The sequence below is a fragment of the Crotalus tigris genome, unplaced genomic scaffold (genome assembly GCF_016545835.1).
Source record: "Crotalus tigris isolate CLP2741 ecotype Arizona unplaced genomic scaffold, ASM1654583v1 scf7180000019478.12717781048:2074007, whole genome shotgun sequence".
NCBI lineage: Eukaryota > Metazoa > Chordata > Lepidosauria > Squamata > Viperidae > Crotalus > Crotalus tigris.
Window position 1 is genome coordinate 1,194,268 of NW_024097560.1, and position 24,119 is coordinate 1,218,386.

Sequence of the window (24,119 nt, forward strand, 5' to 3'; positions counted from 1 at the left end):
GCCTTTCACGTTTTATCTCCTACAGGACTTATTAAGTGTTCATTGATTCCAGTGCTGGCGGGAGAATTATGGGAGTTGAAGTCCACAAACCTTAAAGTTTAAGAAACATTGATATAAAAGCCGCCTATCATAACAGAAACACTTTCCCATGTCTTGATAAAATAATTATAATTCCTGCGGTGCAGTAATAATAACAAATACATATATTATTTCTTTTCTGAGCAAGCCCGCCCAGGGCAGACCGATGCAACGGGCTGGAGAACAAGCGGCTCATTGGGCACTGAAAAGGTGCTTGCTACTGAGACATCGCAGCCTAGAGCGGAAACAGCGTTCCCGCTGTGTGGCCGTTCTAGGCGGCGCCTGCCTCTGTGTTCAGTCTGTCTGGCGACTCCGCCCCTTCCTTGCCCTTCCCGAGGCGGGCGGGCCTGTCGCGCGGCGATGACGTCTTAGGCATCGCGACGGATCGCTCCTCGGGGCTCTTTCTCCCTTCCCCTCTCCCGGGCCTGGATGTGGCCGGGCCCGGGCCGATTGCGGTTCGCCTCCTCCCGGGCCGGTCTCCCCGCGAGACCCAGGGGCCCCATGTGAGGAAGACGGAGGCGGGAAGATGACCTCGAGGAGGTGAGAAGCGGGGGGGTGGCTGGGAGGGAGGGAAGCTCAGGCCCCGCCTCTTTGCCCTTTCGGGGGAGGGGTGCCCAGCTGGTCTCCCTCACCGATGCCGTTGCCATGGGGACGAGGGGGCGCGGGGGAGCTTTTGAGCTGCTGGATCCAGAGGTGCGCGACTACAGTTCCCATCCTGCCCTATCAGACAGGAGCCCGGCTGGGGCTGCTTGGACTCCATTCACAAAGCAGCCGCCCGGTGCCATTAAAAGCCTTCGCCCTGGTGGCAAGGGAAAGAGATCACAGCTCCCATCCTCCCCAGCCACCAGGTTCCAGCATGGTTTCTCCTAGCCCTGCTGGCTGGGGAGAATGGGGGCTGTAATCCAAAAGCACAAGCTTTGGGGGGGGGAGCCTGATATAGTCCTTATCTGTTGCCTTCAAGCCTGGAATGGGTTACCTCTGACCCTGGCTGCTAAAACCTAATATTGTAAATTTTGAGCTAAAATCATCTCCTGAATTATTTTGCAGTAGGAAGCAGGAAACGTGTATTGCAAATCTAAAATAGCCACAGTGGGGGGGGGACTCTCAAAACTTGAACGTAAACTTGGTATAAGGTACATATACAAATTTAAGAAAGCGGAGGTAGTTACTATAAAACAATTAAAATTTGTTTATTTATAAAATTATAAAATAATTTTTCGGTCACAGCTGCTAACCTGATAAGGAAAACAGAAGCTCTACTCAGAGGGAGTCTGATGCCCGCGGGGGGGGGGAATGGGGGGAAGCAGTGTCCTTCTTTAATTGTATGAGACTAGAACCAAGAAATGAGAAATAACTTTTTAGTAGGATTCCAATTATGATAAAACCACACTTCTCAACCCAAAGTGATCAGAACCTTCTACTTACATAAGTGAATACCAGTTAGAAGAAGAGTAACATAAATTTCTTTTCAAAAATTTACAGTGAACTCACCTCTTCCATTAGTTTATTACGAGACTTTCGGTAGAGTAATTTTTATAAAATCCCATCCAGACTGTCAAAAATAGGATCCTTTTTTTCCTGGAAGAAGAGTTATTTCCTGCATTTTCTATGCCTAATTATGCATTACCAGTATTACTAGTATAGTGTTAGAGTTCATCTGTTAGCATAGGGAGTGCTGGTTGTGTTTTGAGATGAAATGTTTCAGTTCATCTGATGTGTGAATAGTTAACACTGGATCCTGTGGTTTTTTTTTTTTTAATGAATAGCCTCCTTTACATTTGCTAAATGTCCAGTTATGGCTGTAGGAAGACCTACCTCTGCCATTCTTTTAACAGCCACCCTTGAAACATTCTTAATCCTGCTCCAATCCCAGCATCGTCTTTCTCTCCCTGGGTTGAAAAAAAGAGTCCAGCCTGCCCCCAACTGTAGAATTGGGCAGCCTGTCAGCCTAAAATGTGCACGTTCCATTTGGTGGGCTCTCTTTTGATCCTGTCTCCGGAATCACTTGGCATAACCGGCCGGCCTACGGCCGAGACACCCCCGTGGCCTTCTATTTCCAACTGGTGACAAAATGCTGCTTCCCACTTGGTGACAAATATACCTGGAGCACCGGGGAGCTTTGCCACCGACACTGCAAATAGAATCCCTGCCTTAGTCGGCAGTCCCGGAAGTGGCTTTCTGCCCCTGGGCTCTGCTTTTTAGGGCCCCACCTTCATACTTTTGCAGCAGCTCTGGTCATCCTGCTGTCAAAAGGCCCACCCCCTTCAAAGTTCTGAAAAGTCTTTAATAAAAGTAGTCTTCAATTTAACACCACAACTGAGCCCAGATGTTCTGTTGTTAAGCAAGAAATTACATTTTGCCCCATGTCACAATCTTCTTGCCCCAGTTGTTCAGCTAATCTCTGCCCTTGTTAAGTGAATCGTGCAGTCATAAACCCAATCTGGCTTGCCGGCTAGGAAGATTACAAATGGTGTATCGGAAGCTGGCTAGGAAGATTACAAATGGTGATCACATGATCCATGGACCCGGCAACTGTCACAAGTACACGCTAGTCGCCAAGTGCCCAAATTTTGATCACCTGGGGATGTTGCCCAACACGCTCCTGTTCCTCTGCCGACTGCGTGTCTTTATGGAAGAATATAAATATACCCATTACCAGTCCTAGTTAGCTCCCCAGGCCTTTGAGAAACGTCAGGCTTTCATCCTCAAGTGGGAAGTGCAGATTCAGCCCAAATATTGATTGAGTTAACCAGATTTCTAAAAATAAGCCAGACCGTGTTGATAGGAGAGGCGGTGAACGACAAGCTGAAGGTTCACCCCCCCCCCGGAGACTTTCAACCAGCAAGGTGCAGGCTTAGTTGTCGAGAAGGGTGTGACTGTGGGTGGCTGGGTCTGCGAGGATATATGGAGCCCGTTTGCACCAGAGGGAAGAGAGGGGCCAGGCTCTGCTAAGTCAAACAGCCACAGCCCTTTCCTCCTCCTCTTCTTCCTCCTCCTCTTCTTCCTCCTCCTCCTCTTCCTCGCCCTTGAGCAAAACCCCAGAATCGGAGCTGATCAACTCAGGACGAGAGCAGATTTCTTATCACAAGGCCACAATGAGGTTGTAGCTGCCTTCTCCATTTCTCTTGCTGGTTGTGAGGGAGCAACTGGTGGTCTTAATCCGCTTCCCACGGACGAGGAGATGTCTCTGCATTTGGATTGTTTCATCCCACTTTAATCCTGGTTTGCAAGAGGCCGGTTCTTTCCGGTTCTCCCTGGAGAGATGGTGGCAGGACAGTGGCAGACCACCTACTCTGGATGCAAAAGATGAAATGGTCTGAATCCTCATGAGTCGGGGGCTTCTTCATTGCCGTTACCTATGTAGTAGATATGTATTATCCTTGTAGTAATCTTTTATGGGGAAGGTGTCTTGTTTTCTGCACTTTTTTATCTTTTTGTCTTTTCACGTTTTATCTTTCTGTAAAAACTTTCAATCAAAACTATGTATTTTTTAAAAAAAAGGAAACCCTTTTCACTAATTAAAAGTGGTCTTTTGACCCCCCCCCCTTTCTCTTTTCCCAGATGGTTTCACCCCAATATTACCGGAGTGGAAGCAGAGAACCTGCTCCTGACCAGAGGAGTTGATGGCAGCTTTCTGGCTCGGCCCAGTAAAAGCAACCCTGGGGACTTCACCCTTTCAGTCCGGTAAGTCCGCTGAGAGGACCCTTGTAGCCCTCTTTGAACTTGCTAAAATTTAATATAATTTTACTGAAAGGTTTAAAAAACGAAAGTAAATGATTTAACTAGCTAAGTCTCTTTTCTCAGGAGGCTGCCTTAGAGCAAGCGCAAGCAGTGACAGAATAACATCCATCTTTGCAAGCTGCTGCTAGCTAAGACCTTCCTTCCTTCCCTCATGTCTCCTTCCTTCCTTCTTCCTTCCTTCCTTCCTTCCTTCCTTCCTTCCTTCCTTCCTTCCTTCCTTCCTTCCTTCCTTCTCACCCTTTCTTCCTTCTCTCCTGCCTTCCTTCCCCCCCGATCCAAAAATGTTAAATAAGGAGGCAGAGGTTTGCAGTCAGCCCTGCTCTCTGTCCCCAGGAGGCTACCACTTGAAGACAGTTTTCTGTTCATTGCCATCGGCTCTCTTTTCCCTTCTCTCTTCCTCTTGACTGTCTGGACCGGCCAGGCGCAATGGGGCGGTCACTCACATCAAGATCCAGAACACCGGCGACTACTATGACCTCTACGGGGGGGAGAAGTTTGCCACGTTGGCAGAGCTGGTCCAGTATTACATGGAACACCACGGACAGCTCAAGGAGAAGAACGGGGACGTGATCGAGTTGAAGTACCCCCTCAATTGTGCAGATCCCACTTCTGAAAGGTGAGCGGGGCGGCAGCCTCCGGGCACCAGCTTGGGTGAGGAAGCAATGGGGGTGCAGCACAGCACCCCTTATCCCACTTGGATAAGAGCGGCCTTAATATGAGCTACTTTTGAAAATCAGCACGTTCTCCTCTTCACGTGCTCTCGGCTTCTGCTGCTGCAAGAGAAGAGGGAACTTTCTCCATTTCAGAGGCAGCTCTGATTTCCGGAGAGCCTCCCTCTCTGGCGAAGGGCAAGGGAAGCTACTCGGGGCTCCCTGACTCTTGCGCTGCCTTCCCGAAGGTGGTTCCACGGTCACCTCTCTGGAAAGGAAGCGGAAAAGCTGCTGACGGAAAAAGGGAAGCACGGCAGCTTTTTGGTCCGCGAGAGCCAAAGCCATCCTGGAGACTTTGTGCTTTCTGTCCGGACCGGGGATGACAAAGGCGAGAGCAACGATGGGAAGTCCAAAGTCACGCACGTCATGATCCGTTGCCAGGTAACAGCGCGGGGAGGGAGGTGAAGTGAGGCCAGTGCGTGGCGGGGAGGTGGGCCAGAAGCCTTTGTGCCGGGAGTCTCTGCCTCAGTTCAGAGGTGGGAAAAGTGAGCGCCCGTTCTCTTGACGGCACGTCTTGGTTAGGAGGCCACTGCCTCACGTGGACAGTGACACTCACTAGCCCCCCACCTCCCTCCCTCCCTCCTTAGGACATGAAGTATGACGTTGGAGGAGGGGAGAAGTTTGACTCCTTGACGGACCTCGTTGAGCATTACAAGAAGAACCCCATGGTGGAGACTCTGGGGACTGTTCTTCAGCTGAAGCAGGTGAGAAAGCCCGGCGGCGGTTGAGTTTTGCTCCCGCAACTCCAAAACCAGGTTTAGTAGAACACCAGCCGCAGCCTCTGCAAATGGTCACGATGCCTGGGCACTCACGTCTGCTTGCTTTCAGATGCGGAGTTGCCCTTGCTTCTCCCTCTCTAGCCCTGCCAAGCGGGCGAGAACCACGTGGGGTTCATGGCTATCTGCCTTACGCCAAGCCAGACCAGGGTCAGGCTAGCACGGCTGCCTCTCTGTTGTAATTCGTGGGGGAGACCTTCCCCCTTTGCAAGCTGGATGATTCCCAGCCTTCCTGGAAAATTTGCAGCTTGACGTCCCATTCGGAGGCTTTTGATCCCAGTCCAGCTGACCCTTGGCTGGACTCCATCCTTGGGGGCTGCTTGACCCTTCCTTTCGGTGGGTGGTGGAATCTGGCACTGAGATTCCCAAGGAGCTAGGAGGCGGGTCAGGCCTGAGTCCTTGGTTTGCAGAGAGAGGACCAGGAGGGATCCTCCCAAAAGCTTCACAGGCCTTATTTCGTAGCCATGCAGTCTGCTTTAGTACGGCCAGACTCCTCCTGTCCACGGGCGAACAGCAACAAGGAAACTACCCCAAGCAATTCATTGTGTCATTCTTGATTCCTGACATGTGTGCATTATTTGACCCCTCCCTGTCTCTTCCTCTTCCCCCCCCCCAGCCTCTCAACACTACCCGCATCAACGCAGCTGAGATTGAGAGCCGAGTGCGAGAACTGAGCAAGTTGGCTGAAACTACCGACAAAGTGAAGCAAGGCTTTTGGGAAGAATTCGAGGTACTTTCGGGAGAGGATCTGTTCTGTCCTCAGCCAGGAGATGCTTGCTTGTCTTTCCTGGGATTGGGAAGTGTGAATGTCCTTATGGAAGCTGTGGGGGTGGGTTGGGGGGGGGGCACAACAGACTTCTAGATGCCTGGGGGTTTAACCGAATAAGAGTTTTCAAGAAAATCTTTGGAGCAGCATGTAAACCAAGATAAAAAAAATAGATAAAACCCTTTTGGTTGCACGGAAAGAGCCGGGAGTAAGTCTTCAACTCCCAGCGCTCCCCAGTTGAAAAACACCTCCTAGTGGGTGGAGCTGGGTGCCTCCATAGGAATTTGCCTGCTGGCAGTCTGTGACTCGGAGGCTTTAATTGCTCGGAGGCAGAGCGAGCTGCTGTCGGGCAGAGAGGAAGCTGGCAACGTTTTCTCTCCCTAGGACACAACTCCTGAATTTCAGGGTGGCCTCCCCAGATTTCCCCTGCTTTTCCCAAAGGGGGCAGAGCCCGTCTCTGTATTATGCTGGGAGAGGAACACTAGGGGGAGCCCCTGTTCCACATAGTCATCTTGCAAAGCTCACCTGTTTTAACCTGGCTGGCCAGAAGGATGGGCATTGTAATCCAGATGGGGAGAGGCCTGTGGGAGGGAGAAAACTTGCCTTCTGTCTCTCTCTTCCCCTGCTTGAGGAGGGGGTCAAAAGACGGTTCCTGACGCTCTTCCTTGTTTTTCTAGACTCTCCAGCAGCAGGAATGTAAGCTCCTGTACAGCCGGAAAGAAGGACAGCGACAGGAAAATAAGAACAAGAACCGATACAAAAACATTTTGCCTTGTGAGTGCAGATCTCCTTTCCATTTCTACCAGAGGTCGGGGGGGGGGAGAGAGACCCACTAGCAAGTAGACATTTGGGATAGGCAGTGAAGATTTCCTTCCAACTGCTCTTCCCATTTTAAAAGCTTAATATCATTTTTCTCGGCTTTATGCAACTAGCAGTGGGATATCCTGCTTCTGTGACAGCATCGCTGGCATTTGAGCAGAAAACCCCTCAGACCTGAAGGCAACTGGGTCTCGTGGGGGAAGGAAGCCCAGGGAGCTATCTGTAGCCTGCTGGCTGCCCCCCCCCCCTTTATTGAAAGTTGAAATTTTGCTGGAACCTTCGTCTCCTGCAGCCGAATTCTCTCTTGGTGACGTGGAGTTCCTGGCATCTGCCGTGGGGATGATGTGCTGGAGACCCCCAGGAGCCACGATACTTGCAGCAGGGGCACGACTGAGCGAGGGGGGCAGGCAGTTGGTCGCTCAGTTTTGGCCTCTGCAGTTAAAGCATCTCCGGGGCTGCCCAGGACTCTTCATTCCTGCAGTCTTCCCGGCGACTGCCTGAATTGCTGCTGACAAGTCGGAGTTTGCGGTTGCTGCTTGACAACAGTTCCCTGGATTAGGAGTGTGTCTTTTTTGTTGCTTTCCAGTTGACCACACCCGGGTCATCCTTCACGACGGTGATCCAAACGAGCCAGTTTCGGATTACATCAATGCCAATATCATCATGGTAAGAGGGCCGGCCTCTCTCGGCAACCGCTCTCCTACCGAGGGAGTTTAGTGGGACGCCACTTTCTTCGGGGGGGGGGCTGAGTCCGGGAGCTTTTCCTCCAAGGGGGAAGCGGCTCTCCCGAGGGTCCCGGACATCTTCCGACGCTCCCGTTGGTTCCCAGCCAGAATTTGAGAACAAGTGCAACAGCGCCAAGGCCAAGAAGAGCTACATCGCCACCCAGGGCTGCCTGCAGAACACGGTGAACGACTTCTGGCGGATGGTCTTCCAGGAGAATTCCCGGGTGATCGTCATGACCACCAAGGAGGTGGAGAGGGGAAAGGTGAGCTGGGGGGGGGGGATCCACCGATCTCCCGGGATTGAGGGGAGGGGAGAACGGCAGCTCAGCCAGCGAATTGAATACTTTATTTGGCCAAGAGTGATTGGCACACAGGGAATTTGCCTCAAAACTGCTCGTCGTACGTGCAAAGCAACAGAATAACGGTAATCATAATAACACCAACAGGAGGTAAGGGAGATAACAAGAAGCATAAACAACAACACTACAGCCGCACTGCCTGATTTAACTGACTTTAGGCAGCACTGAGAGGATGACAGTAAGGGGTCTGGACTCTTCTGGATCCTTACAAACGTGGGGGACCGTCATGCATTCAGCAGCCCAGACTCAGGAACACAGCCACACCTTTCGCAAGGCTTTGAACCCCTGGCTGTGTTCTCAGCTGCTCCCCCCCCCATTTGTTTCTAAATGACGTCCAGCAAGGAAAGAGAGTCAGGCAGGAGGGGGATTTTGAGGAAAGGGTGCCAGGGAGGGGCAGAGAGGACAGAGCGGAAGGAAGGAAGGTACCGGAGGCTCTTGGGGAGACTCTTGATAGCAGCATTGGGGGGGGGGCTGACAGGGTGCTTGGGGCCAGAGCCCAGAGTGCTGAGTCATCTGTGTTTTGTCAGTCAGAGCGGGACCATCTGTTCCTTGTAAATCTCCCTGGGCTCCTTTCCAAGAAGGGCTTCGCTCCCCTGGCTGAGAGAACGTGGCTGGATGGCTGTGCCTTTGTCTACCCACACCCTGCGCAGACCTCCGGGCTCCTCAACCACCCTGGGAAGCGAGGGGGCGATTTGGGGAAGTGGGCGCAGGCCAGGCCAGGGGTGGCAGGGGGAGAACAAACCCCTGGGTTGGCGGGGGAGGGGGGGAGAGCCAGCTTTTTTCCAGGAAGGACAATTTTGGTTAAATGGGCCGGATGTTCTCCCCTGCCTCCCCCCCCCAAAGCCAGGAGGAGGGTGCAGCGCAGCACCTGCTCCAACCTGACGCCCTCTGGAGAAGCTGGAATGGATGAGCCACGGAGGCCCTGGCAGCGCGTAGAAGCTGCTCTGAAGCTGGATTTCGATCTCCAGGCAGACGCGAGAGCAGCAGCTGGGTGGGGGCGGAGGGCGGGGTTTCATTCTGGGAGGGTCTGCAAGGCCCTTTTGGGAAAAGCAGTCAGAATAACAGGCTTGGAAGGGACCTTGGAGGCCATCTAGTCCAACCCCCTGCTGAGGCAGGAGCCTTTATACCCTTTCAGACAAGTGGCTACCCAGTCTCTTCTTAAAAACCCCCAGTGTTGGAGCGCCCACAGCTCCTGGAGGGAAGCCTTTCCACGGATTCCACGGATCGTTCTACAGCCCCCACCCGACGGGTACTTTGTGTCGTGGAGCCCTGTTACAATCTCACGCACCTAATCTCCCTGTTTGCCCTGGTTTTCTGAAGACGCTTGCCGAGCTGTGTGCCTGACGGCAGCATTGCAGCTCACCTTTTCAGATCGCCCTCTGCCCCCCCCCCCACTTTGGCCACTTAAATTAGACCTGAGCTCCCATAAGCCTTTGCTCTCCTTTTCCTCCTTCCCCCCCCCACCCCCCTTCCTGGTCTTCCAGAGCAAATGCGTGAAGTACTGGCCGGACGAGCACGCCCTGAAGGAATACGGCGTGATGCGTGTCCGTAACGTCAAAGAGAGCACGGCTCACGACTACACGCTGCGAGAGCTCAAGCTCTCCAAGGTTGGGCAGGTACGTTTCTGGAAGAGGCCGCTCTTGTGTTTTGGGGTGGGCTTGTGGGTCTTCCCCACTTCTGCCGATTTTGAAGGCAAAGGCAGCTTCTCAAAACATCTCCGGGGGATGGGGGGGCCTCTCTTCCAGGGCAACACCGAGCGGACGGTGTGGCAGTATCACTTCCGGGCTTGGCCTGACCATGGGGTGCCCAGCGATCCTGGCGGCGTTCTGGACTTCCTAGAGGAGGTGCACCACAAGCAGGAGAGCATTGCCGATGCTGGTCCGGTCGTCGTCCATTGCAGGTAACAGCAGAGTAGCGTGGCTCATCCTCGGCCACTTTAAGATCTGTGGACTTCCAATTCCCAGAATTCCCTAGCCAGCTTTGCTGGCTGGGGAATTCTGGGAGTTGAAGTCCACGCAGCTTCAAGCCGCCAAGGTTGAGAAACACTGCAGGGAAAACTGAAAGCCTGGCGGTGACGGGCAAGGTTGCTCCGTCTGAGGAGGAGGAACAGGACTCGAACCCGTGTGATGGCTTCTCTCCCCCCACTCCACAGTGCCGGAATCGGTCGGACTGGGACCTTCATTGTGATCGATATTCTCATTGACATCATCCGTGAGAAAGGTGAGTCCCAACAAACCGACTGCTTCACCTCCAAGGTTGAGGAGACGGCTCCGGCCAGCGGTTGTGCGCGGAGTGCACTCATCGGTTGCCGGGTGGCCTGGTGATCCCCAGTAGGCAAGGTCTGCTGGGAGTTGTAGTCCAACAACGTGTGGAGTAGCTCGGGTGGTCGGCGTGGCATGCATCTTGCTCTGGGCCCAGCCGTGAGTGCTTTCTGGATCACCGTTGATGGGATGAGATGGCCGTGCTAAGGGCATGTTGGCTTGCTTGGGAACCACGATTCTAACCCATCCCTGTGGTGCTTTTTCCAAAAGGCAACTGGACTCCCTTGCTTTTCTTCTCTGAAGCTCCTTGGATGAGAAGCGAAAGGCTTTCAGAGGGAAAAACAAAACAAGAAAGTCCAGCTGCCTTTTGGGAGAATCGTGGCCTGGATGATGGAGACTCTCCCTAGAGGAATCTGTGTGGTTGGAGAAGTTGAGCGACCGTGCCTTCCCCACGCGTGTCCTCCTACGAAGGGGGCCTTCCTCATGCTCTCCAGCTGAGCCCATCTCCCTCTCCTCTCCTCTCTCCTCCAGGGGTGGACTGCGACATCGACGTCCCAAAGACCATCCAGATGGTGAGGTCACAGCGGTCAGGGATGGTGCAGACAGAGGCCCAATACCGGTTCATTTACATGGCAGTCCAGCATTACATTGAGACGTTGCAGCGCCGGATTGAGGAGGAGCAGGTACCCCCAGAGGAGGAGATTTCTAGCTCAGGGCTGAGAGGAAGGGTCCTGGGTGCCCTCTGAGCTGGGTGATTTTCTTGCAGACCTTTCATGACCCATCTAGGTAACATCATCAGTGCTAGTCAAGTCTAGTGACTAGCGCCGATGACGTCAGTTTGTTTGGATGATGAATCATCTGCAAGAAAACCTCCCAGCTCATAAAGCATCAAGACCCCCACAGGAGCGGGTTCCTCTGGCCTACCCTACAGGAAAGGTGGTCTCTTTGGCTGTGGGGTTGAAAGCTGGGGTTGAGAGTCGGTTGAGAGCTGGCCAAGAAGAATTGCCAGCTGGAGAAAGGCAGAGAACACACACACACAAAGACACCCCGGGTGTATTTGCCGCCCTCTCGTCTCTCGGTGGCCCGTAGGAGAGATGGCAGCTTTCTCACCCAGTGGCTACCCTGCTAAAGTGTCAGACTGGGGGCTGCCCAAGATCTAGCCTGGGATAAACCGAGTTCACCCATCAGAAGAAGCCACGGGGGGGGGGGCTGTTTCCCCACCTCTGCAATCCTGAACCAACCGAGCCTCCTTGTGTTAGGTGGGGGGTGGAGAAGTGGTGGAATTGGGGGGGGCTCTTTGAGAAGTAGCAAGAGCGCCTTGCTTGCTGGGAGGGAGGAGGCAGTGATTCCCCCCTCCCTTTCAGAAGAGCAAGCGGAAAGGACATGAGTACACCAACATCAAATACTCCTTAGCGGATCAGGCCAGCGGAGACCAAAGTCCTCTCCCGCCGTGTACTCCCACTCCGGCCTGTCCCGAGTGAGTAGTGGGCTCGCCGCCCATCCCTTCTCTCGCCTGCTCGAGCTCTCCCACGTCCAGGAGTGATGCGGCCTGGGGTGCTGGGGGGGGGCCTTCTTATTCTGAGTTTCTCCTTATACGCTGCACTTTACAGGATGAGGGAGGACAACACCACGCGGGTTTATGAGAACGTCGGTCTGATGCACCAGCAGAAAACCTTCAGATGAGACGAGAGCGAGAGCTTCCTCGTGGGGAAGGCAAGTCTAGATGACCGGGCTCCCCTGTGATTGACCTTAACCAGCCTGGGAGGGTAGATCGGCGGCAAAGGGAGAGTCTGGGGTCCCAGGGGTAGCTTTCGTCATCTCCAATGAAAAGATCCTAGGAAGAGAAAAATTTAATAAACCAAAGCTGCTAGTCCTCAGGAAAGGGCAATATTAGGCTGGTCTGAGATCCTTATCTGAGGGTGATGCTTCATAAACCCAAGCTGCTAGTCCTCAGGAAAGGGCAATATTAGTCTGGTTGTCTTAAAAGCCCCCAAATGGAGGCTTCCTGTCCAGTGTTGTGTTTCAGAGATCTCCTTAAGGTGGGGGGGGGGCGTTCTCTCTAAAATTGGAGGGAGAGGAGATTTTACGAAGGTTTCCACCATCTTGTCATTTCCCTTTGGACTTCTGCCCAGCACAGTCCTGTTTTTCCTTTTTTTTTTTCATTTATCTATCATATTTAAGAACCACCCAGCTCCCTCACAGAGGGACTCTGGGCGGTGTATGATACCATCAAATGTTCTTGAGACCTGAATCAAAGCAAACGCTTGGGAAAGTTCAGCCGTCCAGAGGTTGTGTCATAGCCCAAGTAAATTTCCTCTCAAGATGCCCAAACAAAGGTCCTCCCTCCGTGGGGACTCGGTCTCTCCAGGCCCGGAAGGCAGGGTGCAAAGTTGGGGTGCCTCTCCTCTAAAAGGCCTCTCTCTTCCTGTCCTTTTTGCAGGGTTGAAATGCCGCTGCTCTCTCTGTTTTTTGTTAAACAAGGAAGCGAGACCAGCTGGGTCCCTCCCATGAAGGAAGACGCTGCCTAAAGCCTCCTTTTTATTTATGATGTTTTAACCCTTCAGTAATAAGCAGAACTCAAGATCTCCTTTCAGAGAAGCTCCTAATTCATCTTCTTTAAAAAAAAGTCTCAGTTTTACAACTGATTTTTTTGTTGTTGTCGATGCCATTTTCCTTCCTGAACGTATGATTTTATTTTATTTTTTTCGCCTCCAATGCAGACCAATACTTTGTTGTACTTGAACGTTTCTTTCTTTCTTTCTTTCTTTCTTTCTTTCTTTCTTTCTTTCTTTCTTTCTTTCTTTCTTTCTTTCTTTCTTTCCTGGAGTTAAGAGGTTTTTTTTTTTTAACTGTTCCAAATTTGTGCGGGTTTTTTTAAAAAAAGTTATCTTTTTCTCTTAAAAAAAAATTTAGAAAAATAAGTTGTGGGAAAACTGATACTTTTGGGAAGAAACCAATTATGTTAATCAGGAAGAATCCAGGGCTGTTTCCAAGCCAACTAACTCTCTGGAACGAGGTCTGGCTGGCCACAGATTTGATCAAGTTTCTAGTCCTCACGAAATTCCATGCTTGTTTTTTTCCCCCTTGTTTTTTTTCTTTTTCCTTGAAACGATAAGTTCTAGAACTTCCAATGATGCGTTTTTGCACCAGATTAAACCAGTTTGTTTAGAGTCAGCTGGCTCTTTGCTGTTGGGGAGAGGCAGGGGGGCACTTGAGGGGTGGGATTTCAGCCCAGGGATATCCTGACCTCTGCCCCCCCCCAATCCTCCCTCCCTCTCAGATGCTTAGTGACTTCTCAAAAGGGTTGTCTCCTCTCCGGGATCCCTGGATTGGTCCAGGTCTCCCTCAAGAGGAAGAGGAAGCAGGATGAAGAGGATGATTTTTGGGTGGGGGGCTGAATGGAGCTTTGGAACGACCCACCCTGGCTGCTTTTCCAGCTTCTACCACATCTTCCTCAGAGGAGAAACAGGGTGCCCCATCCAGCTTTTGGAAGTGAGCCGGGGGTGGGCGGGCAATGCCCTGGTTAAGCTAGACCTCCTTCAAGGCTCGGCCTTCTTTGGTGGGTCTTCTTTTGGCCCCCTCCCAGCTGATGTAGCAATGCCCAGCGTAGAGCTGTTACGCATCTCAAGCCCATCTGCTTCTCCAGGGTGGACGGCAGGGTGGGGAAGGGGGCTTGTGGTGGGAGAAAAAGTCCGGCAGCCTCTCTCGGCTGGCCCGGTGGGTGGGTTGGGATGTGATACACAGAGCAGGAAGCAACAATCTCTCAGAGTTTCCGGGTGCTTGGGGAGGCTTTCTGCAGAGGGTTGCTGTTTCCTTGGGGTCTCTGTGCCTGGATGATCTGATAAGGAGTTTAGGCAGGGCTCTCCAACCTTGGCAACTTTAAGACTTGTGGACTTCAACTCCCAGAAGTCCACAGCCAGCATGAATTCTGGGAGTTGAAGTCACAGGTTTTAAAAGTGGCCAGAGTTGGAAAGCCCTGGTTTAGGGGATGCTCTCTTGCTCAGGAGCCTGTTTTGAAGGCAACACTGCTTAAATCGGCTTCTCGTCTGGGCTGGGTGGTCCTTGTGTTCACCACAACAATCCCAACCTCCCTTCAACACTGGGGGGGGGGAGCCACAAAGGTCGTTTGTGTGTCTCTTGCTTCTGCTGTAACTTTTCTGCAGAGCCTCCCCCCTTTCCCTCTTTTGTTCCAGCTTCTGTAATCTAATCTTGGGAGGACTGAGTCAAAGCAAGGCTCTCTCTGCCAGTCCTCATCGTCTTGGCTTCGTCTGGATTGGGTGTTTCCCGGCATACGTGAGAGCGAGACGCTGACCCTCTTAAAAGCCCTTGAAGGAATCTGATGGGGGTTTTATCCCAGGGCCAGGCTCAGCACCGCTTGGGACGCCCACGACGCGCCTGGCCGCTGGCCGAGCCGGAATGAAGGAAACGGGACGGAGGCCCCGTCGTGCTGTTTCCTGCTGTTTCGGTCTTGCTTTTCATGTTCGCCTCCCAACAGGGATGCTGCTGCTGCTGCGTTCCCAGGGACCCTGTGGCTGAATCGGGACGGCGGCCTCCTCTGGGTCTAGGACAACTCGCCGTGGCCAACTCACCAGGGCGAACTCTCCACGACCAACTGATCGCGGCCACCTCGCTGCGGGACAAGAGTTACACTAATATTGAAGAAATGGTGGAATAGAACCGCTAAAGAAAGGATGCCAAAGGAGGGATGGAATAAATGTGAATGGCAAAAATTAAAATGATGATTTTAAATAATTAACTATGAGTTGGCTGTGGCGAGTTAGTCCCGTTCCGGCCTGGTTCCCGTCCGTGCTTCCTGTCTGCTCAAACCTCCCCCTGGCTTTGCGAGTCTCAGAATTCAGGGGGGCGTCTCTGCGTGAAAGCGAAGCTCGGCCCCAACAGGTGCGCCTGGCGCCATAGCGCCGGGGGGCGGGGTGGTGGTCTTGTGTGCAGGAATCTCTCTTCTCTGTGCCCTAAATTCTTGACACTCCACAATGGATGTTGATAGGCAAATGATACAAAAAGTTGGTGTCCTTGTTTTCCAACTTTACTGAAGCGTAATTTTCTTGATTTGAGGAAAATCAGGCGTGGTGGTGGAGTCTGACCAAAGGCTGTGAAAGAGAGAGACACACACACCCCTGCAGTGTTGGGCAGCAGTTCCAAAACTCTTGTGCCACTGCATGGGAAAAGCCTGGCTGTGCCCAATTGGGGGGATCTGGCAGGGTTCTTTGCAAGTGGGGGAGGGCTTTGTTCAGAGGGGACCTGTTTCTGGTGTGAAGGCTGGTGTTAGTTGAGGAGCCAGACGGGGGCCAGGCGGAAGTTTTCAGTGGGGCTCTGTTGCCCTCTGATAGGTATCTTTGTGGGTCTGCCTGTGTATGTGTGCATTCTGAAGATGTGAGCCAAGCTACAGTGAAATCAGTTCCCTCCCTCCCTTTCTTCCTTTCTTCCCTCTTATTTTTTCTTTCTTATTTCTTCCCTTCTTTCCTTTCTCTTCTTCCTCCCTCCCTCCCCCCCCGTTCCTCCTCCTTTTCTGTGGTGCTTCCAACTAGTCTTTTCTTTCTTTTAATTTATGAATACTCTTGTGACTTAAAAGAGAAAGCGAACGCAGATGCCTCCGTGAGCGGAGACTGTTGTATTATTCACCTGGCTAGAAGTAGCTCCTCCTGTTTTATTCTTCCTCCCTCACTCCCTCCTTTCTGAGCAGTGTATGAAGTATTCTACCCAGAGCATTACATAAAATGTAAATTAGATGGAGAAAAAAAAATACAACTCTTTCCTTGAAAAGGACTACCTATAAGGGATGTCGTTGATTTGTACACTGATCAAAGTCTGGGCTCCCACGTTCAGGGAAAGGGGGCGGATTCCCAGCTGATTGTGAGGCCTGCTTGAGTTGGTGTTTTGGCATAAGGGGTTGGTGGGCTCCTCCCGGCTATGGCCCCTGTGGGAGCTCCCGTCCGCTGCCTTTCGACTCCGATTCTGTGGGCTCTTCTGTGACGGTTGGCGCGTGGCGTTCACAAGACGACCGATCACGTTCAGAAAAAAACTTAGATGTTGAGTGTCGCTAGGTCGCTGGCTGTGCTGCGAATTTTTAAAAATTGCGCCAAGGGTTCTCAAGAGTAAAAAAAAAACTGTTTGTAAAACACCAGAACTTAACAAATGAATAAATAAATAAATACTTTTTCTTACCCTGTTTCCTGAATGCTTTTCTCCAACGGGGTTGGCTTAAATCGGAACCAGCGAATAGTGAGGGTGCTCGAATTTTGCTTTTTTAAAACTCCCACTGCCAGTCCGGATAATGCAGGGGGAGATATAAATTACGCAAGGCTGGGCTGCTTGTCTTCTTCAACAGCCCTGCTTTTTCCCCACTGTCGGCCTTCAGTTCAAACAGAATTCAGCATCTTTGCACCAGAAACAGGAGGGGAAGCCGGAAAGCAAGGCCTTTCTCAAGAAATGCATATCTGTCTGTGCAAGAACATGATGAGAGAGGATCCAGAAAGCCCATTTGCTGAACTTTTCAATCACGAGGACTGGAATGTTGTAAATGTCAAGCAGTTTCATTTGATCCATCTGTCTTTGGGGCCAACGTAGCATTTTGTTCTTAATTTTTGGGAAGAATAGATTGTTGGCTGGACGAGGCTCTCAAAGTGCATTAAACCTTGATGTCCAGAAGAATTGCCAATCTGATTTCTCAAAGAGAAAGAGAGAGATGCAAACAAGCTGATGTTTTGGAGGCAATGGTGGCTTGTCAGAGCCCCTCAAACTCAGGATTTGAGCCAACGGGCTGAGCCCCCCCCCCCCACAGATCTGGCTCCTGGGCTCCTGGTGTACTTCCTCTGTTCCCCTCTGTCTTTAGGACTCAAGTTCCTGAGCTGCTTTACTTTGTGTTTTGAGAGTTGCTCTAGTTCGGCAGAGTTTGTGCCCTTCCCTGTTTCCCTCTTCCCCTCACCCTGACAAGCATCAGCGAGGACCAGCGGCAGCCCAGCCATCTCACGGTTACCATGGCGATGCTCCTGTTTCTCGCTGCTCTGCCTCTCTCCCCCACCTTGACCCCCATTTCTCATCTAGGCTGCTTAACCTGGAATCGATGCCCCCCATTTGTCTGGAAGACAGGGCATCGCAAGCCCCCCTGTCCCTTGGGGTCTCCCCACCCTCCACCTGGGCAGGGGAAGCGGAGCAGAATCCCGATGCCAGGCCTCCCTGGGTGGATGGCCGCAAGTCTGCATCGTGGCAGCCTTCCACCGCTGCAGTCTTGCAGCAGTGAATGCATGTGCCTTTCCAGCAAGCGAGGGAGTCGTCTTCGCTCCCGCCCCCCCCCCTCAGCTCCCGCTATCAAGAAATTGCAAATTTGCTGGAATGCAGATCAGCCTTCCCCCCCCCACAACTCAAGCAGGAGGGAAATGGAGTTACCAAAAAGACTGCATTTAATTAGCTAGCCATCCTTCCGCTGTTCACTCTGTCTCTCTCACTTGGTCCTCCTGTCCCCTGCACTGGAATGGCTTTCCTGGCTTCGCCCCTTCTGGTCCGCGCCCTACAAACAGGGTATCAGCAGGGTAACCTCAGCTCCTGAAAGGCTTTGAATCCCTTCCTTTTGCTGGCCTGGATGGAGGAGGAAGGGGTGCTCCCTTAATTTGCAGCCCCCATCCGGGGTTGGGGGGAATCCAGGACAGTTTCAACTCGGCCCTCCCGATTTTGAAAGGGCCGTGATGCTCTCGTTGCTGGGCCCCCAATTCTGGAAACCATCGAAGCTTCAATCTCAAGTTCTTATCTTAGGGGAGCTGGTTTATGAATTGCACCTTGCATTATCTCAGCCCCCCCCCCCGCTGGAGAAAGCCACAGGAGACATTTTGGATTTGCTTTTGTTAAAGATGCCCACTAAAGCTCCAGACTGCTCCCTCTGGCCAGGATGATGGGTGCTGAAGTCCTGCAGACATAGAGGGCATTGGAACTCAAGACTCCTGATAGAAAACGATGCTTCAAACAGATGGGTGACACTTGCTGCCTCCTTTTTTTCCTAAGAGAATAATGAGCTTGTTATTCTCCCCACCAGCCAGGATACCCACAAGATGCATTCACAATGGGTGGCATCTCCTTGGAGCAATGAAGCCTCGGCTGGCATCCTGCTCACTTACTTTGAGTTATCCTAAGACCTCGGGAGGGAGGAAATTCTTGTCAGAAATCTGATCTTAAGCGAGTTTGCTTCCCTGTAGCAGAATCTTAAAATTCCAGCGGAGTTCAGGGTTTCTCGGGTGCTGCAATCCATCTGTCGTTGCTCATTTCCCTTTCTCTTGCAAGGATGCTGCTTTTCAAGGAGGACAAGAGAGAGAGCTGGCTTTGGGCTTTGGCACTGCAAGTGTTGTAAACAACAAAGCTGTTTAATTGGCTTTCCTAATTGCCTTCTTCCCGTCTGCCTGGGAATTAACATATAAGCAAAACAGCCTGGGTGTTATCAGAGGGGTCTGTGTTTCACCCAAAGAGAGAGGGGGTGATGGAGAGAGAGGAAGGACCCTTAATTCCACCACCACCACCCCAGAAATTTTCCTTGTGCAAATTCTCCACCATCTGAAGCTTCCTGCTCCCCCCTTTGGAGCAAGCTATTAAAATGCAGGGGGAGAAGAGGTTCTTAGAAAATGGACCAAATCTCTTTGCCCCTCAGTTGCAGGGCCCTGGGCCCAGCCCATCTCTCCATGCCCACAGAGCTGCCTAACATTGGCTTCCGGCCCTCTGTTCATCCAGCCTGGAACTGGCCTGCCTGAGCAGCAGGGAGTCTCTGGAATTGGGGCAGGGGTTTTTGAAGTCATTCCCGGCGTGCCCAGGGATCGCAACTCCCAGCCGTGGGAGCCCTTAAAGGGCACAGAACCTTACCCACTTCAATGCCTGGAGCCAAGTTTTCTTTTTTTTCTGGTCTCCAGTCACGTCCATTTTGGCCTCCTCAGTCACAAAATGGATCCTCTGCATGTCAGGGAGCAAAGGCCGTTGTTAGCAGCCCCTCGTTAGAAGAGTGGCTCCCTTTCCAATTAATGGCAGCCCTTCTGTGCAGGAAGCTGCACTTGTTTTGCAAGGCCCGTGCAAAAAGGGGGCGGTGGTCCACAGGAAAGGCTCTCAACCCCCCTGCCAATGAAGCCAGCCGTTCATCAGGTGCCGGATGGGACCTTTGGAGAGGGCAGCTTTGTGTTCATTTTTGCTGGGTCATCTTCAGTCTTGGTGAACTGCCAGGCTGCACGTCGGTATCAGTCGAAAGAAACGAAGCCATCACCGCTTCCGAGAGATCCAAGGGGAAGAAAAGGCGGCATAGTCCGTCTTTCTCTTTAGAGGAGAAGGTAAAACGGCCCCCAAAATGTATTTGGAGGAATGTGCCTGAGGAAGAAGCTGCAGCCTCTCTCCCTTCTTCCTGAGGTTAATTCAGGAAGCTAACTCAATAGCGTTAGCAACAGATGCTCACAGATGCTCCAGCGAGGCATTTCACGGATGCAAAAATCAACAGGAATAATCTCTACAAGTCCAGCCTTTGCTCGCTCACCTGATAAGAATGCACGGCTCAGGCTTTATTTATTAACAGGCTATAAATATACTTGTTACCAATGTTTTTACCTTCGGGCGTCGTAGCACTTTATCTTCCGTCACATCTATTGGTTCTGTTTCTGAACAAATGAACCCCCCCTGCCCTAATTCCCCTGCAGGCAGAGCCCAGCCCCCTGCCTCTTTCCTCCTGTAGGCACAACAGAGTGACACTCCGTGTTTTTCTTGCAGGGCTAATTAGCCTTTGGTTAATTAAAGCACACATTCTTCTGAATAATCTCTCTCTTTGTCTCCTCCCTTTTAAAAATAGAGGACAGGATGTTGCAGGTGTCTCTATCTGAAGGTTTTCCTCCCAGCCATCGACCTCCTCCTCCTCCTCCTCCTCCTCCTCCTCCTCCTCCTCCTCCCCCCCAGGAAGCTAAACAGATCTTTGCGTTCATGGAGGCAGAATGGGGACAGGGCTGAAGTCCACACTCTGGTTTCGCAGTCATGCGTACCTGCTGAGGGCTGGATGCAGCTAAGTTGCGGGCAGAGGAAGAGGGTCACACCCTGGCTCTCTCTCTCTCTCCTCTTCCCATCTGGAGTTGTTAGAAACCTGCAGTCTTGGAATTCTGCCTGGAAGGGAGCCTGGACAGATAACTATTATCTATTATCGTCATGGACTCTGGATTGAACAGACCTGCGGAGGGGAAGAGGGGATGATTATCCATCACATCCCACCTTGCAGACCTTGTGGTGAAATATATGTTGACTGCAGGTGTGAAATTCCCATAGATTTTGTTTCCTTGTCAGGGATGTTTTGAATGCACTGGAACTTGCTGTAATTTTGGGGAAGCCAGATTCACTTAACAACTGGGTCACTAGCTTAACAACTGCAGCGATTTGCTTAATAATTCTGGCAAGAAAAGTCCCAAAACTCACTTAACAAATGTCTCACTTAGCAACAGAAGTTTTGGGCTCAGTTGTGGCCTTAGGTTGAGGACTACCCGTGTTACATTGGGATCAAGTGTGGGACCGGCTGTCCTTGGTGCTGAAACGAGACTGGGCGATCTCGGCTCCTGCAAGTCGCCCCTGGGCTTCAAACAGCTTGTTTTGAATTGATACAAGCCTGCAAAGAATAACAGAATAACAGAAGGGACCTTGGAGGTCTTCTAGTCCAACCCTCCCCCCCTGCTCAGGTAGGAAACCCTAGATCAAGGGTAGGCAACCTCGGCTCTTTTATGACTCATGGACTTCAACTCCCAGCATAGCTGACTCAGGAATTCTGGGAGTTGAAGTCCATGAGTCATAAAAAAGCCGAGGTTGCCTACCCCTGCCCTAGGAGGGTTTCTGCAAAAGGCATGCCCAAAAGGAAGAGGGGGTGGGGAAAACCCTGCCCCTCGCCCTTAAACACACGGAGAAGACCTGGCAAATGCTGGCTGTGCTTGCGAGGATGACACGGCCGTGATGACTGCATCCTTGTCAGCAGAAAGAGGCTTACAGCGTTTGCCTTTGGCTGTATTGTCTTCCTCCTATAAGCCTGACTTTGCCAGCTCTCTGGAGAAGCCCTTCTGAATACCTCTGGCTGCTTTATAGCTGGCTTTAGAGGAGGAATCTAACAGAATTTTGCTTCTTCTCTCAGGATCGAACAGTCTGCTTGAGCATCGATACAGTTATTGTGCTTTGTATTTCAAAAGCTGCCCTGGGAATATGTTATTGATGGGTGAGGTTTAAGTGTAATTCTCTTCTCGGTCTCTGTTGCCCTCACGTATGCACACATATTTAGATTAAATTTTGAAGAGAGGATGCTCGCAAGCCCCAAAATCTTGTGAAGCCCTAAAGAGTGTGTCTTTCCAGTTAATGTTGAGGGGGACTTTGTCCTTCTTTCAATATAATTTACAAAAACGAAGATCTCCTCCTCCCCCCCCTTTTGTGGTCTAATTTAAACAGAAATGGCTCACGCTTTAAGTTTACACCACTAGAGAGCTACAGGTTATGTTTAAATAAATGTCAAGACTTTTTTCCTTTTTTTAAATAAAGAAAAGCTTCCTTCCCGTTCTGAGCAACACGTGGGATCGGGCCTTTTGTACACTGTCTGGAAGGTCCCGGCTTCTCTGTTTCCCATCGGGCCAGACATTCAGCAAACGATGGTGGAGAATTAAATGTCGTGGGAAGCTACTAGCATGGGTTTGCTAGAATTTTAATATCGCCCAGAACTAGATATGACACTGGAAGACACAAAGTGGTAGTGACACCAATTCCCATGGGTGTTCTGGAGCAGAGGCTGCTCACTTCCGCCAGGAGAAGGGAAGACGTTGGCCTTGAGCAGCAGATGCTACCGGGCAGGTTTGGGAGCTGCTTCTCCTAGGGTCCTCCTGGGTCACTCCCTCACAGGACAGGGCTGTGGGGGGGGGCAGGGTGCTCTCCCCCAGAGGCTCAGTGGGAGGAAAAGAAGACTCCTGCAAGGATGTTTTTCCTAGGCTTAAGGATGTAAAGGGAAAGTCACTGATTCTACAGGCTGGAGATGTTTATAATGGCAATTCTACCACTGTAGTTCTGAAGGACCAGAGCTGAAAAACCCACAATTTCAGAAGCGGTGGGCTCCAATCAGTTGCTGGCAAAACAGCTGGAAAGGGACCGATCCTTGTGCAAGGCTTGAAAATCCAGGGGTTGGTCCCAACCCTGTCATTTCTGTGCTCCAAATGGGGGCTCCATTGTCCAACTTCCTCTCCGTGACATAGATTTTACTACTCCGTGAATGGATGGCATTTGATGAGTTATTCCAGTTCCCCTCTAGCGTTTCTCTCTCTCTCTAATTGTTAGTGTTTGACAGACATTATTAATGGCATTGTGGAGGCTGGAAATAGCAGTGGGGCTCAAATAATTTGCTTAGCGTTACAACGGGAGGTGTGCAGAGTCAAGGGTGTTGATCAAAGCTGAAGACCAAGAAAATCTGCAGGGGTTGGGGTTAGGGTTAAAAAGAAGAGGAAGGAAATCGGGCTGTAGTCCCCACAGCTGCTCAAGTTTCAAGCATGTTTTGAATCTCGCCCCTTACGCCCCTTGCAGAATTCCTTGGATGATCCCCTTCCGTTTTCTCTCTATCACCGCAATTGGTCAGCTTGTGGCCTCTGGGTTAGAGAGGCCTCAGAGCCGGCTTTTCTGGCCACTTCTGCCCAAAAAGAGATGCCCCGCAAACTGGGAAGCAGGCAACCTTTAATCCTCGGCTGATTCCTCCCCAAAGCCAGGGCGACGCTGCTGATGAAGAAGAAGAGCACGCAAGAATCCTCACAGGGACACTCCGTGCCTTTGAGCGGATCAGAGACGTTTTGATCCCGAAATGGGACTCTTGAGGGCAGGAAGGTGCTGCCAGTGCCAGGGCCTTCCAGACACGTCCGTCTGGGGGAAGGGATGTGGATCCATGGAGGATGCTGGCTGAATGCTGATGCCCCCGGGAGGGCTGGAGCAGCGCAGGCTCTCTGCAGAGATGGAGGAGCAGGAGAGGGGAGGGGAAGGGAAGGGAGGGGATGAGAGAGAGGATAAGAGAAGGGATGAGGGCTCAACCCAAGCTGGGAGAAAAGTCCTGGCCTTAATTGCAGAGAGGATCCAACGCTCAGCTCCGACTTCAACTTTTGAGTCTCGGCTCTGCTCTTCACTCTGAGGCCCCAAGCTGGAGCCAACACAGAGCTGAGCTTTTCTCTCAGGTCTGTCGGTGACCCCACTTTCCCTTCCCACTTGGGGTCCCCGGCCTGGCCCAGATCTGCTTTTGCTGAAAAGCTGGCTTTGACCCCTGGTGGAGCTCCCTCTTCCCTCTGCAGATGCTGGAGGAGGAGGATGGTCCTCTCTGGTCATAAGGAGCCTTTTCCAAGGAGGCTCCCAGGGCAGGTCAGCCTCAGGAGAGGATTTCCTGGTGGGTTTTAAGACCGAACGGAGAGCTAAATAGCCCTGAGTTTGCAGGCTGCCAGATCTCTTGTGGAAAACGGGCGCAGGACATTGCGATTCCAGCGTGCAAAGCATGCTGCCTGCCTGGGCATGCCGTGTGCTGTGCGTGACATTTTGTCTCCGTGGGTCCTGCCAACCTGCTCCTTTGGAAGCAGGAAACCGCCTCGTAGAATGTCATACATCAAACCAGCTCAGGGCACGCAGGACCCTCGGGCTTCACAGGGTACGCTCACGGTCCAGTAATGCCACTGCAAACATGGTTGGATTGAGGTCAATCTCTGGCTGTTCCCTCCTGCCCCCCCCTTTGCCCCAAGCATTTGGCTGTTCCATTCCAGCTCCCCTTCCCTCTCAGTCCAGCAGTTCTGGACAAAGCCATAGTGGTATTGATCTTTGGACCAGCAGCCTTGCGCATGCCAGCAGGGGAGGGGAGAGCTTCAGTCCACAGCTGCACCG

General features: G+C 51.8%; 1 protein-coding gene and 1 long non-coding RNA gene across 2 annotated transcripts; one reads left to right on the forward strand and one right to left on the reverse strand.

Moving 5' to 3' along the window:
• Positions 1–435: 435 nt before the first annotated feature.
• On the forward strand, positions 436–16,417 carry PTPN11 (protein tyrosine phosphatase non-receptor type 11). The gene is made up of 16 exons (XM_039362478.1): positions 436–618; positions 3,640–3,762; positions 4,241–4,435; positions 4,718–4,910; positions 5,117–5,233; positions 5,922–6,035; positions 6,749–6,845; positions 7,477–7,556; positions 7,720–7,878; positions 9,459–9,590; positions 9,720–9,874; positions 10,127–10,194; positions 10,767–10,918; positions 11,600–11,712; positions 11,846–11,948; positions 12,676–16,417. Exons 1-15 carry the CDS (start codon positions 605–607, stop codon positions 11,916–11,918), a joined length of 1,785 nt encoding a protein of 594 aa, XP_039218412.1. The 5' UTR covers positions 436–604; the 3' UTR covers positions 11,919–11,948; positions 12,676–16,417.
• LOC120316663 lies at positions 11,943–19,793 on the reverse strand. Its single transcript, XR_005559030.1, has 3 exons — positions 17,640–19,793; positions 16,419–16,919; positions 11,943–12,069 (listed from the first exon to the last, which is right to left on the reverse strand). It is a non-coding gene; the product is annotated as an uncharacterized LOC120316663 (long non-coding RNA).
• Positions 19,794–24,119: the final 4,326 nt, after the last annotated feature.

Coding starts and splice junctions, on each gene's coding strand:
- PTPN11 (XM_039362478.1), top strand. Junction 4,911..5,116: donor ACGTCATGATCCGTTGCCAG/GTAACAGCGCGG, acceptor CTCCCTCCTTAG/GACATGAAGTATGACGTTGG. Junction 7,879..9,458: donor AGGAGGTGGAGAGGGGAAAG/GTGAGCTGGGGG, acceptor CTGGTCTTCCAG/AGCAAATGCGTGAAGTACTG.